Here is an 18838-nt window from a genome sequence, read left to right as displayed (position 1 = left end):
GCTCTGCCCTCCAAGCTGGGACTTGTATGTGGCTGGGTCACAGGTCAGTCCTAGGCTTAACCCTATAGCCGTCCCCTACAGGATTCTGCAAAAGAGTACTGCACACAGGCCCACTCTCACACTTCAGATTGCTGGTGGCAGCGGTTAGGGCCCAGGGAGGTCCTGGGGAGGGGGATCCTCCTTAATCCAGCATATCAAAGGGGCCTTGTTTCCTGGGCTCCCCAACCTCTGGCCAACTCCTTGTGGTTCACCGCTGATGGCCAAGGTCAGGTACCTGTGTGCCTCATAGCACCTGAGGTCTGTCGGGGCATCATGGCCCTAGAAATGTTGTCATTCTCTCAGAAATCCCAGCCCTGGAGCTAAAGAGGAAAAGAACATAACTGATCTGTGCAGTTGAGGGGCAGTTTAATTAAAAACAAAAAGAAATGGAAGTGAATTAGGCCAACATCTTCATGGGCACCATCACTGGCCGAGGAGGACCCTGGAGAGGAGGAGAGTGAGGTCCCCTGTTATTTGAGTTCTGTTGTCATGGAACCCTTAGGTTTGATATGGGGTAAGAACTTCTCACAGTCTGGTGTGTGGCGAGCATTTGTCTTTGTTAATTTATATGGAGAGGGGTAGTAATGAATCTACGGAAAAGGGCTGCTGGCTTCTGCGCTGTTTCACAGGGGTATTTAAAGTAACAACGCCTGACAGTTCACCAGCAGCTTAGAAGTTTTTCTGCTTCAGAAAGCAAAATATTGTATGAGTTTTGCAACTTGTATAAATGATTTCTAAAAATTAGGGTGCAGCAAATAATGCACTTTTCAGCGAAGAACTGAAAACTTCATCAAATCATAAAGTTAGCGAGTGGCAGGAAGGCAGGGGCGGGCCCGTGGGGTGCAACGCAGGTGTGCTTTGTAGCCCGTCACCCTTGTTTAATTTCCTTTCTCCCTGGCCCCAATTTGAATTGCCAAAATATGTTAGATTGCAGTGCATTATTTCATTTGCCTGCTTTGTAATTCCTCTTTACCGCAAACAGATGAAAAACATAGCACTAAAGCAAATTGACAGCTCTTGAAATGAGAAAGATCTTTATCCTTCAGAGTGTTGATGTAGAAATAAGTGAAAGAAAAACATGCTTGTTGGGTCTTGAAGCAGCTTGAAATGGTACCTTTATTTTTAAGGGTAGACGAGGGTTTTTCCTCTCTCCCTTCTTTCTTCTCCTTTAGAGAATTGTGTAGCTTGGGGATTGCATAGAAAGGTTGGTTTTCCTGTCAGTACTCATTTACAGAGACCTGAGCCATTATTTGGACATTAGGAGCAGGTAAGATGGTTTCCAACCTGGGGTCAACAGAAGGAATGTGGGGTACTTGGGTTGACTTTAATGCTTCAAAAAAGCCTTGGCTAGTTTGCTCAATGATTAGAGTGTCAGCCTGAGGATTGAAGGGTCATGGGTTCGATTCCTGGTCAAGGGCATGTACCTGTATTGCAGGTTTTCCAGCCCCAGTAGGGATGCATGCGGGAGGCAACCAGTTCATGTCTCTCTCATGTCAATGTTTCTTTCTCTCTCCCCATCCTCCCTCTCTTCCACTCTCTCCAGAAATCAATGGAAAAAATATCCTCAGATGAGGATTAAAAAAAAAAAGGCTTAAAAAAATCTATTAGCCATCGTGGTTACCCCACCCAAACAGCATGAGAGCCAACTAAAATATCCAGGTGTGCTTGCTTTAGACAAAGTACTCCAACTCACTCTGCCCCAGTCACCCCATACTGTCAGGAACCCTGGTTTTACGATTATGGAAAGTCTTGACAAATACATTTCCATGCTTCAGAAATAGTAGTAAGTACGATGTGTTTGATGTATGAAATGTCTCAAAGCATAAGATCTCTGTTTCTAAAATTAAACGAAAGAGGGAGGCCTTGGTGGCTTAAAAAAGAAAGTTGGAAATCACTGGATTTTGAGGTCTTTTGTAGCTGAAGTTTTTTTTCTTTATCCTGCAAAATCGTTCTGAAAATCAATAAACACTTACTGTGCACTCATTTATGTATTAGTGACTCCAGTGGGTGCTGCAGGTCTGCCGAGCTATCAGATTTTCTGAGGACCAGGGAAGACAATGAGACGGGCAGGGAGCTGCCAACACAGACAGAGACTCATGTAATGATAAAATAGTATTTCAGAGCGTGATATGCCCGTGCCAGGTATGAGACACAGGTAAAGGATGTGTCTTTCTACTGGAGAGAGACACTCATTTATGTGCACTGTATCCAAATCAAGAGAAATGAGCACACAATTATTGGCATTATAAGCTGATTGCTACTGGGTTTCTTGAAATAATGAGCCCCCTTGTGGTTTTTAAATTTTTTTCATTATAAATTTTTGTTTTTCAATAGTGTCAGACTCCCAAAAAGTTGTAAAAATAGCACGAAGAACTCTTGTGTACCCTTCACCCAGTTTCCTACGATGATCATATCTCCCATCATCTGAGCACACTGTAGGAACCAGGGAACTGGTGCTGGGAGGCCATGATCTCTAACAGGCACTCGCGTGTGAGCATGCTCGCTCGCATGTGCACGGATCTCTGAAATCGCATTGCTTGTGTAGTCTCTGGTGACCATCACCACAGTCAGGACAAGAACCATTTTGTCCACGAAAGGAAACCCCTTATGCGATAGCCACCTCCTTCCCCCGCCCCAGTCCCTGGCAACCACTAATCTGTTCTCCATCCCTATAATTTTGTCATTTCGAGGATGTTTTAGAAATGAAATCATACAGTATAGGATAGCCTTGGAGACTGATGTTTTTCCGTCAGCGTAATTCCCTCGGGATGCATTCAAGTTGTGTGCCGGGAGTGGTTTGTTTCTTTCTGTTGCGAGGAGAGTTCCACTCTAGGGTATTCTTCCTTTCCCCGTCCTCTGTGAAGTCTGGGTGATTTGCATTCGCCTCATTACAGCACAGAACATACAGCAAGGTACCACGCCTGTGTGCGTTGTGTACTGGCCATAGCAAGTGCCTTCCTGTGTGTAATTCCTCGTAAAGTGGAGGGGAAGGTTAATCGTGATCATCACACCTTCTACACACAAGAGACTTGGCCTTCGCCGCTCCAGAAAGCCTTGCCCAAGATTGTGTGCGGGTGGGATATGAGCCCAGGCTCCTTTTGTTTCCCCACTCGGGCCTTACCTGGAGCCATGGGATCTCGGAGAGGCAGTTTGCTCCTCTGTAGAACAAGTGAGCCAGACTCACAGCTTTTTGGTCCTTTCCAGCTCAGATAGTTGATGATCTCTCTGAACGCAACGTAACTGTGCCAGGTGACTGAGTCCTGTAGCCTGTTGCTGCACTTGAACTTCATTCTCAGCAGCATTTTGGGAGATGTTTTGGGAATTTAACAGTAACAAAGCAGGATTCCTTTAAAATAGTTGGTGGTTCAGACCTTCCTTCGTTCTGCTGATATTTGATAAGGTCTTTGAGTCAGGACACAACTAGAGTACCTGTGGGGTCTTTGACCCCGGGGCCCTGGGGGTGATGTTAGGGACAGGGGGCCGAGGAGATTGGCTCTAAGGCTGCCTTACAGAGAAGGAGCAGGTGTTTCTTCAGATGCCGATGAGCTCCGTTAAGAAGCTCTGGGGCGGGTGGTGCTTGGTGCTCTGATCGGGTGCCTGACACCATGCAGTTCACAAGATTCAGCCGTGCGCCAGAATGGGGCTTCAGATCCGAGGACGCTGCTATTTCAGGCATCTCAGTGCTACTTCTGCTGAAGTCAGGCCTGAGCAGCTGGATCAAGGGGGTGGAGTGGAGACACTGAGTTTTTGAAGCTCCAGAAAGAGTTCAGAGGAGCCCCTGGAGAAGGGATTCCTCCACTGAGAGTCACTTCTAACTCCGGAGTCTGAGTTTCTGAGGCTAATGGAACCTCCTCTCGTCCAGTTCCTAACATTCATTCCAACAATGGGCTGAAGTCCTCAGCATCACAGGCTGGTGGGGAGGGAAGGGCCTGGGGTTCTGGAGGTCCCTGTGACCTCTTCACATCACCTCCTCCCTCCCCTGGTGCAGTCCAGGAGAGAGGCAGGGCTCTGGAATCTGCGGGACCAGTCTACTCCCATCCAGTGGCGGGAGACAGTGGGGGATAGGGGCCTCCCTGGCACAGGGTGTCGGAAAGTCCTAGGGTCATTCTGAACCCGAATTGTCTTCATCTGTGCTCTGCAACCAACTCTGTTGGACAGAGATTCTTAACCAGCATTGGCTTAATGAATGTGTCACCTTGGCGAAGCTTGCTCTCTCATTCCCCATCCTCACTGGCCATTGTGGTAAAGGGGCCCAGATAGAGGTTCACCCAGAGGACCGTGCACCCACAAGCTTCCTTCCTCAAGGCCCTGGGCTTTCCAAGGTGCAGAGAAGCCCTCTGTCCCCTCGTCATGTCAAGCCCCCGATCCGCCCCATTCTCCAGGCAGGAAGTAGATGCAAATGGCCCAAGGGATTGAAATCAGGATTGGAACCTAGACTTTCCAAGCCCACAAAACCCCTCTCCCCTCCCCAGGCCTTTGCCTGCAGCTACGCTTGTCACCATTCGCGATTGCATTGGCCACAGGAGATGCGGATGATTTTTCCATTTGGTCCTGATGTTTATTTCATGCCCATCAATATCAGCCTGTATTAGGACAGATGAGGTGGTTATTTACAGGCTGTGCATTTTCACACTTGGTAATTATAAACCCTCCCCCTGTTCGGTCAGAGTCGTAGAGATCTATTTTGGCAATTAGCAGTTTAGTATTTGTTTAATGGGAATGCAAGAGAGTGTTACGGCACATCAGCGCTCCACTAATGATTCGCCTGTCTCCTCTGGAGCTGGCAGGTTTGGGCCTTTTTCATGGTAGGTAAGGCCTGATGGAGAGAGGCTGGAGGGGGAAGAAAGGAGCATTTGGCAGCCTGTGCACACACTTGCATGCATGCACTCATGAACACACGCATGTGCTCACAACCAGTGCTGTAAACAGGCCATGGGTTTCCAGAGCATAGCAGCCGCCACTCGAAGACGCCTCACACAATAGGCCGTTAGGCCAGATGCCATTTCCGTGTGACAGCTGTCAAGCCTGCTGGAACCAACTGCTTCTCGTCCCTCAGTTGGTGCCCAGGCCCCTCTCTTGGGGCTCTGGGCTTTGCCAGCTCAGACAGAAGGGAGCCCCTACCCCCCTGCCATCCATTGCCCAGGCAGACTCTCACTTTCCTTGCTCAGTTTTGAGGTGTGACCTCCTGGGACTGCTCCCCCAAGGATGAGTTGGTTCTGCTAGTGGCTGTCCCTTGGTATGACTCATATGCAGTGGGAACATGAACTGTACTGGGTGTGGCTCCCTGCTCAACTGCATAGATTGTGTGCATGCACATATATCTGTGCATGTGCTGCTGGGCTGGCTCTGAGCTCTGAGAGGGCATTGTCTGTATTTTGTGCCTTGAGCACTCACTAGCCACCACTAGCTAGAGATTCCAGAGAGGGAACACACTCACACCCTCAGTACTCGTGCCCAGAGGGGCTTGCAGGAGCCAAGCCCTGGACAGTCCTGGGACCCCTCTGCTAGTTCCAGCTCTGCCGCCGACTTGCTCTGTGATCACGGAGCGGCCAAGTGGCCTCTGGGCTTTTAGAGTTCACCTTTCTAAAAGGAAACAGCCCCCTCTGCCTTTCACTTTGCCTTTCTAGTCTGAGCCTATCACTCTCTCCTTTGTAATCCCATCACCTCTCTTAACTTTTTGATAGAGTTTTAAGACAGTGTTTGTTGGTTAATTGATTCATTTAGGAGACAATGCCACTGTGACCAAACAAAAAACAACAGCGGTTTGGCTGCCTGACACAGCAAAAGCAGAACTTGTGAGGCAGGTGCTGGTGCAAAAGGAAAGAGGCTTTATTCAGGAGCCACTCAACCTGGAAGAGGGGCGGGTTCCTGTCTCAAAGACCACTCTCTCTTCCTGCTCAAGCCCACCACTCTAACAGGGCTAGGGAAGGGAGGGCTTTTATTTCTATCCAATTATCTTTCTAGCTTTGGCACGCTCAGTGCAAGACCCTCCTTTTGAGACATCTTGGCCAATGGGAGAGACTCCCCCAAGCTCCAACTGACTATCTACAGCAAGCCTGTCAAACTCACAGCTGGTGGGCCGCATGCCTCCTTTCCTTAAATGAGGCATGTGGCCCGCCGGCCAAGAGTTTGATGTACTTGATCTAGAGTAATAGTACTATGCTAAGCTCTAGGGATTCAAAAAGTAGAAGACAGCCGAAACCAGTTTGGCTCAGTGGTAGAGCATCGGTCTGAGGACTGAAAGGTCCCAGGTTCTATTCCGGCCAAGGGCATGTACATTGGTTGCGGGCACATCCCCGGCAGTGGGTGTGCAAGAGGCAGCTGGTCGATGTTTCTCTCTCATCGACGTTTCTATCTCTCTATCTCTCTCCCTTCCTCTCTGTAAAAAATCAATAAAATATATTTTTTTTAAAAGAAAGAAAGAAAAAAAAGTATTGTAGAAGACAGTGAAGGGAGACCAGTAGAAAGACGGAAGGACTTACCTGGTTTTAAATCTCAACCCCACCAGGAACTGCATATCCTAAGTAAGCCAACCACAGTGAGCCACAATTTTCTCACCTACGCAGAGTGGGGCAAAATTACATTTGCAGTTGGAATGGAAAATTATGCAATAATCCTATATAATAAAGAGGTAATATGCAAATGGTCATTATGCCGTGACAGTAATGACCTATCAGCAGGAGAGCGGGGCAGCAAGCTAAGAGCAGCGAGCTACAAGCGGCGGAGAGCTACAAACGACGGTGGGCGGGGCCAGCTGAGGCGAGTGGCAGCAAGCTACTTGCGCACAGATTTGTGTGCAGGGCCACTAGTTAATAAATAATGATACAAGAATAAACTCTGTGTTTCATGTACTCCCAGCTATAAACCTACTTTTGCCCCACCCTCTACAAGGATGTGATAACATCTACCTCGGAGCTATTGTGATAATTAAATGAGCTTTTTGCAAATTGCCTGTTAAGCTCCAGTGAGTGGTAGCTATTATAATCATTTTAGGGGCGCGAGCATTTCATAACTTAGAGTCTGACATTTACTTGTGGACTCAGGATCTCTGAGCAGGAGGCTTTGCCCTCTGAATCAACAGGATAAAGTTTAGATACCCCCAACCTCTCAGATCCCCTGGACAAGTGTCCACTTGTCAACTCTTAACTGCTGACTGGTGAACACAGGTGTTTATTTGTTTAAGATAAATAGGGAAAAGGAATAACCCCCACAAGAATTTTTTTTTTTAAGTAAAAGTGTGGGAAAAATAGGATTAGTAAAGAAGAGTCATGCCAATGGAGGCTTTCTGGCCTTCTGTGAAGAGTTTAAGAAAATATACTTAGCGCTCCAAACTGTATACTAAAGAAAGGTAATATTTGTTATATGTATTTTACTACACTAAAAGGGGAGCTTAGGAAAAGAGACGGAGTGGACTGTTTCTCTTGTTATTCAATTAAAGGCATGGGCATGAGTTAAAGTAAGATGCACTTTCAGGTGGATGCAAACTAGAAGTTTTTGAATAAAACAACAAAGTGCCTAACCGTCAGCTTTGAGGGTGGCTCCATGCTGCAGTCTCCCTGCAGTTGATGCACAGAGATGGGGCAGGCAGGCAAGGGCTGGCCAGGTGAAATTTGGACTGAGGAGACCAGCAGCTGAGTCCTGGGCCCAGCCTCTGCCAGCTCTAGTGAGGAATCTGAGGCTCAGAGAACAATAACCTGGGGTTGTTGGGAGGACCAAAATGATAATAATATGTGAAAGTATTGGTGGTGGTGAGAGGAAAGCAACGAGACTGTTTTGTCTTCTTAAAATCCTGTATTCGGTTTCTGAGCTTCTTCCGGAACAGAACTTTGATTCTCTTATCCTAAGACCAAGACGAGGTGAGGCGAGTCCCCTGAAAGCAGCATGTGGCAAAGAGCCTGGCTGTTCCTGACTTCCAGCAGGGGATAAAGAGCCCGTCTGTAGGCAGCCGAAGGCCCACATAACACCCTCCTATTCAGGGCCCATCTTCACATATATTTGCTGGATTAAGGCTCAGCTCAGCCGTATTCAGCCATTGAGAACAGGGGTTCTCAGCCTGGGCTGCACCCTGGAATCACGGGCTCCCCACTCCAGAGTGCTGTCTAACAGGTGGGGTGGAGCCTCGGCAGCAGGGCTATTAAAAGTTCCTCGGTGATCCTGGTGAGCAGTCCAGCTCGACAACCACTTATCTAGACTTCAGTGTGAGCTGATGGGATTTCCCTGCCGGCTTCCTGTTCTCCTCCATTCTTCCCATCGGGCGGTGACTACAGAGACCAACCTCACGCTATGGTGGCTGCAGCTTACTGACCAGTCTCATTTCTATAAACTAGACACCATTTCTGGACGTCGGGGCGGGTGTGTTTGGTTTCTGTGCAGACTGGTTGGGGAGAAGTGGAGAACAGCGCCATCCTAGCCTGAGGCAGCCCGGGGTGAGGCCGCCTGTGTGTCCCGCACGGACCCCAGCTCCTCCGTCCTGGGCAGGCGGCCTCCTCTATACAAGTCTCCACTCTTGCGCGTTTAGTGCCTTGAGTTTATGGAGCATAACGCGGCCCGTGAAGTCCCACGCTATAGGATTGTGGTATTACATTTACAGGCATTTATTTAAACTAACACTTGAAGCGTTTGAGTGGGAGCAGGAAACGAAATTCAAGGGCATTTGTTCTGGGGGAGTTTGAAGAGCCACATTTCTTTCTTTTTTTTTTTCCCCTTCCCTCTCCCTCCTCGCATCTGGCCAGATAATTTAAGGATCATTTGAAGTGCCATTTCCTGCTGGGTTCTTGATATGTATGGTGTGTGGGTGTCTGTATTTGTATCCCAAGAGGAGTAGGAAATTTCTCAGGGTGTGCTGGCCGCAGCAAAGCTCTGGGGACACCCTCACAGAGCGGAGAGTTTGCAGAGGACTGGTGATGAATTTCACGCACCCAGATGTCCCAGCAGGCTCTGCGGTCCGTGTTAGCATTCTGGTTAGAGGGTCTCCGCGAATGGATCTCAGGTGACCACCTCATACAGTTCCCTCTGTTCACAGATGAGAAACTGAAAGACAGAGACGGGAGGTGACTTGTCCTCAGTGAGATCCGTGGAGATGGAAGTAGATCCTGGGTCCTGCCCACGGCTTAGTGCACCCCGCCCGGCACTGTCGCTCCGCTGCCTCCTGGGACCTGCTGAGTTATTACCAGCAACTCCCCCATTTTGCCACCTCCTAGGAATAAGTTTTCTTTGTTCCTGAATCAGCGTCTTTGACTTACCATGTCGTTGGAGCCAAAACCGCAGGCAGGAGAAGCAATGGTCTGGTGGTACATTCTAGGGTCCCAGCCTTTGGCCATCCAAATTGACAAACAGAAGTTTTGGTCTCTCCTTTCGGGAACTTCGTTGCTTTGCGACTTGAAAGGTTTCCTCTTCAGTTAGCGCAGGAGCTGGCTACAGTCGCACCTCTGGATGCGGTCAGCACCATCTGGCTGCTCCTAAATCACCCAGCAATAATGTCTGGTTCACAATAAATCTTTGGACTCATTATAGAGAGGGTTTGCTCATTCATTAAATGAATTAGGATTAGAGAGGCATCACCCACTGACTTGAGTGCTAATTATTGCTGATTTTCATGGTGCTCATTTAGTGAGGAGCACGTTGCCAATTTCTCCTGGTGCTTCTGGGATCTCAGCCTCCACCCTGGCCGCCGGGGTGAGATTTAGGAGTGGTCCCTGCACACCCTAATACCTGTATTCCACTCGCACTGTGAAACCTGAGCGTTTATGACTCAGCCCACTTTCTGCATTTTACCTCCTGCCACCTCCTCTCTGGCCTTTGTTCATTGTCTAGAATTATTGAAACTGCCTGTGTATCTTAAAAACTTTTTTTTTTTAGAACAGGGGCCATGTTCGAGTCACCAGTTACTATAATTGTGCTGTGTAACAAACAGCCTCAAAAACCTCAGCAGCAGACCATAGCTGTTTATTTCACGTGTCTAGAGTCCATGGGGAGTGGTTCTCCTGATCGTGGCTGGGCTTGCTTGCACATTTTTGGGTTGACTAGCTGTCAGCGAGGCAGGCCTCAAGCTGGGGCAACTGAGGGGGTCTGGCCCTGCTCCACGTGTCTCTCGCCCTCCAGCGGGCCAGCCTGGGCACGCCCTTCTCATGGGGATGGCGGAGGTGCAAGAGAGAGCAAGCCGCAACAGGCAGACCCTCTGAAGGCTGGGAATACCATTCTCTCCACCTCACTTTGTTGACCATAACAAGTCGAGTTCAGATCCATGGGATAAGGAGATAGACTCTGCTTCTTTGGGGAGAGGAACTGCAAAATTACAGGGTAAAGGCTGTGAAGCCGTTAGCACAATCCCTCCACTGGGGACCCATATAATTTGCCTCTTCTTTGTACTTAGGCTGAAGCTCTGCAAACATTGAGTGCCTAATAAGTATCGGATGCATGAAATTCATAAGTAAAGTTAACATTAGCTAGGTTTTCTAATCCAGGTTGAGTTGGCTGAGTGATGCAGACACCCTCTGGTTTATCTGTTAGAAGGGTCCTGGTGGATTCCGAATTTTTCCTGCATTGGTTGTCAAGAAGTCCCTCTTCTTGTTTTCTTTCCCATCGTCATTTTCAGGATTGTAGACTATAAACATCCAAGAGACAAAGGGGAACAAAGGGAAGAGCTACTGCCAGCCTGAAGTGCATCTCTTGCTCCCGGAAGAGAAATTTGTTTCCTGTATTGAGCGCCGAGTGTATGCAGAGAGGAGGAGCGGCTCTGCCCAGTGTCTTTGACCTTTGCTCTTGTCTCTCATCCCTAGAGTAGCACCCAGAAAGTGGTCCACAGGCCAGGCATGGCATCAGCACTGCCGGGGGCTTGTTAGAAATGCAAAAGCTCTCAGCGGAATCAGACGCACTGGGAGTCCGTGTTTTCACAAACCCTCCAGGCAATTCTGAGGTGGATGGAGTTTGAGAAACCCTTCCCCAACCCCGGGGCCATACAGCTAACATTACAGCTCCCGCTGTTGACCCTCGGGTGTGCTGTGTGCATGGTGCACACCTCGGAGGATGTGACAGAAATACATGTCCAGGACACCCTGGTGTTCAGACAAAGCTGGCTGTCCTCAGATATCTCACATCCAACTTACTTTCTCCTGCTTTGTCGTTCGCTTGGATGCACCACCTAGAATGTCAGGGCTGTGTTTCCAACCTGCCTTACGTTATCAGAAGGCACATCTCAAGGTCGGAACAAGTTTCTTCTCTCAAAACAGATTGGGCAGGTGCCAGGATGTGGGACAAAATATGCTGAGGTTCAGATACCTCTTCTCCTTCTCGCTCTCTCCAGGGATCCAGGGCCCCCATCTTTAGTATAAAGAAACCCGTAAGGCAGGGGAGGGCACTGTCAACCCACAAGAAATCGCAGTGCTGACCTTGAGGAAGCGAGTGGTAGCCCTTAAGGATGCATTTCACAGGGTAAGGGTTAGTGACCTGAGGTCAGAAGAACCTGTGTCCAGCCCCACACGGCTCTGTGTTCGTCCAGCACCTGAAATGCCTGGTCTGCATGCTAAAGTGGGGGTTCGTGTGTGTGTGTGTGTGTGTGAGAGAGAGAGAGAGAGAGAGAGACAGACAGACAGACAGACAGACAAAGACATCAGACGCTCAGAGGTATCAGCTTGCTGGCTCCTGGATTGGATACCAGTTACCTTGACTGTGCCCCCCATTCCCCAGGACGGAGGAGAAGCACACAAGCACTTCTGTTTGATTCACACAGAACCGTGAGAACGGCCCCGTATGTGAGGCCGTGCTTTTCACTCTATTCAGTCAGTCTTTGTATATTCAAATTCTTCCCGTTTCAGCTCTTGCTGTTCTGCCAGATTTCCATCGCATTGATGGCTTCTCTGAATTAATGTGTTTTGCAATCGCTGAAAAGTTTTCTCTCCCCCAAGCACCGGGGCTTATCCAGATTGGTATTAACCCCCTTTCTCTTTCCTCTCTAGCTATTTCTTAGATGTTGTATTTTGTAAAGTGTTAATAGAATTTTTCTCTCGCCCTGACACTTTATCTATTCAGGCGTCTTTGCCAGTCCCATTGTCCAGCTGGACTACAGAGGAGAGAGCTCTATTCGTTCCAACAATGGTTGCCCTAAAAAATATACACAGCTCCTCCCCATCGCTCACCAGGCTGAGCGAGCGTTGGAGGGCAGCGTCAGAAAATGCCCAGACTTAGAAAGAAAAAAGAGGGAGCCAATTACGTACTGTTTGAAAAGGAGGTTTGAAAATATATTATTGTAAAAATTCAAAATATTTATTCCCTAAGGGGATCTGAGTTGCAGTACCAAAACATGGCCAACGTAGAAGGAAGGCTGTTTTTCTTACTGTTAGGCATTTTTAGCTCAAAATAAGGACTTGGCAAACATCTTAGAAAATACGGAGATGGGTGGGAAACAGATGTCACGTTTACCTGCGCGATACCCAGCAGTCCCCTCCCCCTCTCCCCCCCCCCCCCCCCCCCCCCCCCCGCACCCGCACCCCAGGCTTTGGAATTCTAATGGAGGCCCAGGGTCTGAATCTGCAACACCATATGCTCAAGTGTGACTACTCTGTGTACAAACAAACCAGTTGGTCTTCTGGTGGTTTTGCTTGAGTGGTGCTCGGGAGGCAGACGCTGTGTTGTGTGTGGCCTCAGCAGGCGCCTGGGAGGCTTACTGAGTCTCTGGCCCGGAAGGGGTCTGCTGACGGCACCCCGTCTCCAGCCAGCCCCCCCTACCCCCATCGGCCTGATGCCCAGAGAGAGAGGGCGGCTCCCTGCTGGAGGAGCCCTCCCCACGAAAGGCCATTTTCCTCCCAGTGACTGACTTCAGAAATGGGGACCAGAAGGAGAAGGCCCCAGGAGCCTGTTTGTGCAGGCTCGGTTGCTTAGCAACAAAACGGGGCCCTGACTCCAGAAGAGATTTTTAAGTGAGGCCAGTCCCTCCGAGGTTTGTGCCTGGCTTGCCTACCCCCCTCTTCCATTCTTACCCTGACTTTGCTTTTTCCCCCCTATTATATTTGATAGCGTCTGGAAAAATGGATTTGATTTGTCTGGAGGCACCATTTTAAACCTGGTTTTATTGCTTTACCCAGTGTCTCTCCCCCCTCTCCCCCCATCGGAGACTGTAGTCTGGGAGGAGTAAGGAATGAATAACCTGTAATTTCTTTTCTCAGCCAGCTTAGCTCAGGCCCAAGCCCATTTGTGAGCCTTTGCGCTCCTGTGGACAGTGCTCAGTTTCTTCTAACCACAGGCACACTCGGAAGTCTCTCCAGGCTAAGAGCCCGCTGCCCAACACATGGTTTTGCTAAGTGGAAAGACTAAAAGACAAGTGATCTTTTTTTCTGAGTCTCTGTATTTCCAAACAGTGTTTAATGAGCAGCTAGGACTTCTATCATGGAACCCACCCCCCTATAGAATATTTTGTGTATTTTGTTAAAATTCCTAAAACAGCTCTATTCCGTGTGTGTTTTGCAGGTGGAGGATGCAATGCTGATGTTCGATAAGACCACCAACAGGCACAGAGGTAAGACCCCCAGGGTGTGAAGGTTGCCCCTCTCACCTCAGTCCCACAGACAGAAGGTGCGCGGACTGTTCCAGAGTGAAGCAGATGGGCTTGACCATCTGTTGAAGATCAGTATGAATGGAGGGCGACAAAGAGGCCAGATACTAGACAGTCCAGACAACCGGTCCCTTCTGGCTCGAGCGCCGTCACTGCGTCGTGCAGCCGCACCCAGCGTCGTTCAGACACTCCCCTCTCAGCCTGGCTTGCTCAGTCCTCGCGGAACCTCAGCACCTAGCGATCCTAGTGGAAATCATTCACAGTAATTACTCAATTGAGTTTCCAATTTGCATTGGAGGAGGTGGTTCAGAGCACATTGTCAATCTAGAGAGCCAAAAAAGAGAGGAGAGCCTTGCAGGCTGGTGCCCTGTGCCTCGGGAGCGTCTGGAGTGCAGCTGCGCTTGCATTTCCTCTTGTGCTCTCACTGCCCCACCCACGTCTCAGGAAGCGGGTCTCCACCTGGGCTCTGTGAGCCTGGGAACCACACACAGAATGCTTGGTGTTTGCGCTTTTCTTTGGGAGAGTACCCCCCAAGCTTTGGACAGATTCTCAAAAGGGTCTCTGACCTCCATTTCCCCCCAAAGAACATGAGCTAAAAAATCCACCCCAGAGGAAGTAGGGTCAAAGGTTATGGTTCAGCGTTCTGTTCCGGTGTGTGTGTGTGTGTGGGGGGGGGGGGGGTGTGTGTGTGATTAATAGGGCAAGATTCCTATTAATGAGCAGAGCTTCCGAAGGGGCGATGGCAGGAAGCAGGAAGCGGAGCTCTTGAGAGGAGCTGGAGTGAGTGAGCGGTGTTTCCTTGCCACTCGGATTGCATTTAGATGTTTCTTGTGTTGTTTACACTCTTGCTGTCACCTGTGATTAGAAGCAGTTACCCAGCTCTGACGGTCTGTCTCCTGTTCCGAGCAGGCAGGCTGAGTGAAAGGGAGGAAGGAGTGGGAATCGTCGCAGGCAGGGGCGGGAGCAGGCGATGGTGTCCTGATTGCACCGGGTTGTCGGCCTCTCATGCATCACCCGCAGCGACCCCAAAAGGGAGAATGGAAAATTGGGCAGAAAACTGGGGTGTCAGCGGCATGTATGCTGGGAAGAACTGGGGAGGCGTGGAGGGTGAAGAGTAAGGGGAGGCAAGGAGAGAAAAGAAGAGCTTACAGGAGAAAATGTCTGCCTCTGTCCCCTGCATTGCTCAGGAGTGAGAGCCAGAGAGGGACAGCGATGAGCAGGGCAGTTATCCTGCAGCAGCATCCACGCTGCATCTGTCTGTGTGGCGTCCATGTGCATTGTCTCTCTACATCCTCACAGCAGCCGCAGGCGGGTGGCTGCGATGTTGGGAAAGTCACTTAACTTCTTCATGCCTCAGTTTACTCATCTGTAAAATGGGGATGATACTAGTACTTCCTAAGGTATTGTTCATTGTCAACTGTGCCTAAATGTTAGCTCTTATTATATTATCATCATCTCCATTTTGTTGAGATAACCAAAGCTCAGAGGGGGTAACTGCCACTCCCAAGGTCAGAGCAGGCACTCACAGCTGCTTTCAAATTCCTCTCTTTCGCCCTAACCGGTTTGGCTCAGTGGATAGAGCATCGGCCTGCAGACTCAAGAGTCCCAGGTTCGATTCCAGTCAAGGGCATGTACCTTGGTTGCGGACACATTCCCAGTAGGGGGTGTGCAGGAGGCAGCTGATCGATGTCTCTCGCTCATCAATGTTTCTAACTCTCTATCCCTCTCCCTTCCTTTCTGTAAAAAAAAATCAATAAAATATATTAAAAACAAAACAAAACAAAAAAACACACACAAATTCCCCTCTTTCTCTGTTGTCTCCACATGGGGATGGGTTTGTTAAGAATGTGCTTATGTGTTTACATCCAGGGTGGGCAGGGCCCCTCTGCACGTAGCACTGTCTAATGTTGAGCATTAGAATCTGTCATCCTGGAAGATTCCCCAGCGGCTTCCAGGCGGTATTGTTGTCGTTCTTCTTTGAATGTCAATGAATGAAAAGGTATCTTTAATCTTCTGCTCTGGGTCAGGCCCTGGGCTGGAGGAGATGATCAGTCCTCTCATCTCATCCTCAAAGATGTGCAGGGAAAGAGGTATGTCCTCTGAGGAGTGGGGGACTCTCGGTGGCCAGGAACTCAGGACATCGGGCTCCTGGGAGCCAGGAAATGCTCTCTCTTACTTCTGACTCCTGCTGTGGGCATCCCTGGGTCCCTCTGTGACTGGGTGAGGGAGGCGTTCCCTGTTGTGCAGTGGAGGAAGCCCCGTTCTATGGCCCAGTGCTCAGAGCAGGTCCTCCTAAGGCAGACTTCTGGTGGGCATGGTGGGTAGGGGGTGGGCAGAGACCCTGGAGCATGCATGGACCTGCATGGCCTCCTCCTGCCCTGCCAGGGCTTCCCGTTCCCATGGGAGATGCAAGACCCCTTCCATCGCCATTGGAGTCGGAACAGAATGACAGGTGGGGTGTCTTAATCAACGATTATTAAGAATTTCAAGATGACAGCAGAGCATTCAACCCAAAATGGAGCCCTTCTGAACAGGGGCCCTGTGTGTGAATGCACAGATCGCCCACCCATGAATGCATCTCCGGGGCCCAGCCTGATGCTGCTGGGGCGGGAGAGGAGAGGCAGGAGGGGAGGTGCGCCTAGAAGTTTCAGCAGGAAGGCCCTGACACGCTGCGGAAGCCTGCTCCCCAGTTCCTCTGGGTCGGGGGGAGCTTGGTCCCTGCACCTTACCCAGCCCCTCAACAGCTGAGGAGGAGTTTCTCCTTGAACTGAGGGCTGAAGCTGGGGCGTTCCTTCAGTGATGCAGAGCAGTTAGGGGAGGAAAGAAACAGATTATGTGTATGGAGCCAGGGGGGCCCAACCCCGGCCTGATGGGATGTGCGCTTGGAATCGGGTGATAAGCACAAGAAAATAAAATCCTCTGCAGCCACCTTGCCCAACCTTCCCTTCACCTCCTCAGCTTCCTGGTTGCCGTGATCTTATCAAGTGGAAAATGCTGCAGCAGCAAACACCGAGGACACCTCTCAGGCTGGTGCTGCCTCAGGCTGGCTTCTTAAAGAGCCCGGCCTTGAGTCTCTCTGATCGCCCCCGCACTGGCTCAGCCCAGGCCCAACTCCTAACCGGACCTGCCAGGCTGCCTGGGGCGTTGGCTTGTCCTGCACCCCAGGCATTCTGAAAGCCTGTGTCCTTGGAGCTGTGGCAGCTGCTGCCAGGGAAAACTACCAGGGCCTGGGCCTGGCCTTGGTCAAGTGCAGCCGGCCATACTGCCATTGTGAGGCAGAGGCCATGGCAGAATCTCCACTCCTTGCCCCACAGCGGCCTCCTTCCACCCCCGTTCCCTATTGGTCCTTTAGGGATGAAGGTGGCCCTCAGTTACAACTGCAGTTTCTTCTGTTCCCATATTCCATCTGCACTGGGACCTGCTGGCACCATGGGAAAGGAGTCAGGGGACAGGAGACGGTGAGCCACCAGATGTGTGTCCTCTGCCCAGGAACAGGAAGAAGCTGGAGCAGCAGCTGGCTCACGTGGCTCACTGCCCCTTGGTTGTCGTGGGGGATATTTCCCTAACCTCTGAGCACCTCAGGCTTCTGCTCTGGAAGCCTGGAAACTGGGGCCGAGGAGCTCAGGACCGTACGTATGCTTCCAGCTTTTAGCTTTCTTATTTGAGAGACTGTCCAAGATAAATTCCTTTTTCTATTTTTATTTTCTTCCCTAGGGGAGGGAGGTGAGCAGGTGTAGGCTGTTCCCCCCAGAGGAGGATTAGCAGCAGGAGTGTCCCTGGTGAGCAGCAGGCAGAGGGCGGAGCCCACCTGGGATGCTCTGGGGAATTCCCAAGGCAGCTGTCCCCAGCTGGGGTGAGGGCCGGGCTTTGTACCTGCTTGTTCATCAGGCGTTGGATGCAGGCCACCCAGGTAAAGATGTGACCTTGGGCTTGTCCTGAGGAAATCCGGGAGGGGCAGAGGCCGGGGCCTTCCTCCAGCAATGGGTGCTGAAGGGGGAACTGGGTCCCCTCCAGCACACACCATGTGGTGTGGCGGTTTCTAAGTTAACTAGGCCATGTCAAACAGTAGCACTTCCTGAGCTCCGAGGCACCAAGTACTCAGCACAGTGCCCGCACGCACTGTGGAGTCTCTGTGACAGTCGTAGGTGAGCCCACTCTGGTCAGATGGAAGCCCAGCACCATGCTAGGCAGTGGTTTAAGCAGGGGAGTTGCTGATTTTAAGGACTTGAGCACCTTCTCTTTACTAGTCCTTCTTCCCACCCACTCCTCTTTGTGGACTACAGCACACCTCCATTTCCGGATGGAGAAACTGAGGCACATAAAGTTCTGGATTGCCCAATAGGTTCTTCTAGCCGGGCGGGAGCCGAGCCACTGGTAGAAGCTGGGGCCTTCCTCCTCCTCACCCACCACCTTATATCCTGGCTCCCCGGGGGACTCTTTGTCACAGGAGAGGGAGGGTGGTGGCTTTCAGATTTCTCGGTCATTTCATTTGCTCTCTAGAAGTCATTGGAAGTGGTCTGGAAAATATTGGGCTGATCATCATAGGATTTAATCATGCGGGGAAGTTGGTTGCTTTATCCTTGCAAAACTCAGATAAGATCGTGAACTCAGCATTGGTATTGATCCCAGAGTGGAGCTGGCGGGGCGGGCCTGGGAGGGAAGAAGCCACAAGCTGCTGTCCTTTCCAGTTCCCTTCGGTTGGCAGAGACGGAGAGGTTGAGCCCAGAGGCAGGAAGGGCTGTGGTTCAGGGCTCTCTCCCCACGTCAGCCCTGTTTGAGGACGTGGGGTGTGGAAAAGCCAGCTGCTGAAATAACATCTCACGCTCACCTCCTTGGGGGGTAAGGGAGCCCCCTCCAGGGGCATCATTCCAGGGGAGCCTCAGCTGTCCCTCCCCTTGGCCCCAGGGCCCGGGGACCATGAACCCCGCACCGCTGAGTGCCTCGATGTCTGGCTCATCAGGGGAGGCCCCGGATGGTCGGGGGCCCATCGGAAAATGAGCTTGTGTCTCTGAAGCTTATCGGGTGCCTGGCGAGGGTCAGCTGGAGAGGGAGTGAGGACAGAAGGGTCGCAGCTTCTCCCTCCCAGTGGCTTCCATTACCCAGCAGGCCTGTTTGCTCTAGAACAGGGCCAGAGGCAAGGAACAGGATACACCAGAGAAAATAAAGATCAGTGTGATGGATGACTCCTCTCCCAACTGTTAGCAGCCGCTTATTAAGTGCAATGCTAATGGCTTTGGAGAGCAACCGCGGCGC

General features: G+C 50.6%; 1 protein-coding gene across 7 annotated transcripts in view; it reads left to right on the top strand.

The window, feature by feature from the left end:
- Window positions 1-18838, top strand: part of MSI2 (musashi RNA binding protein 2) — a 360886-nt gene that overhangs the window by 223386 nt on the left and 118662 nt on the right. For all 7 annotated transcript variants that reach the window (XM_084862609.1, XM_084862607.1, XM_084862606.1 and 4 more), the window contains exon 7: window positions 13501-13549. In XM_084862609.1, coding sequence (XP_084718735.1) covers window positions 13501-13549 — 49 coding nt within the window. The remainder of the gene's footprint in view (window positions 1-13500; window positions 13550-18838) is intronic.

Source organism: Pipistrellus hanaki, assembly GCF_964339955.1.
Source record: "Pipistrellus hanaki genome assembly, chromosome: 16".
NCBI lineage: Eukaryota > Metazoa > Chordata > Mammalia > Chiroptera > Vespertilionidae > Pipistrellus > Pipistrellus hanaki.
This window is presented reverse-complemented; position numbering and strand designations above follow the sequence as displayed.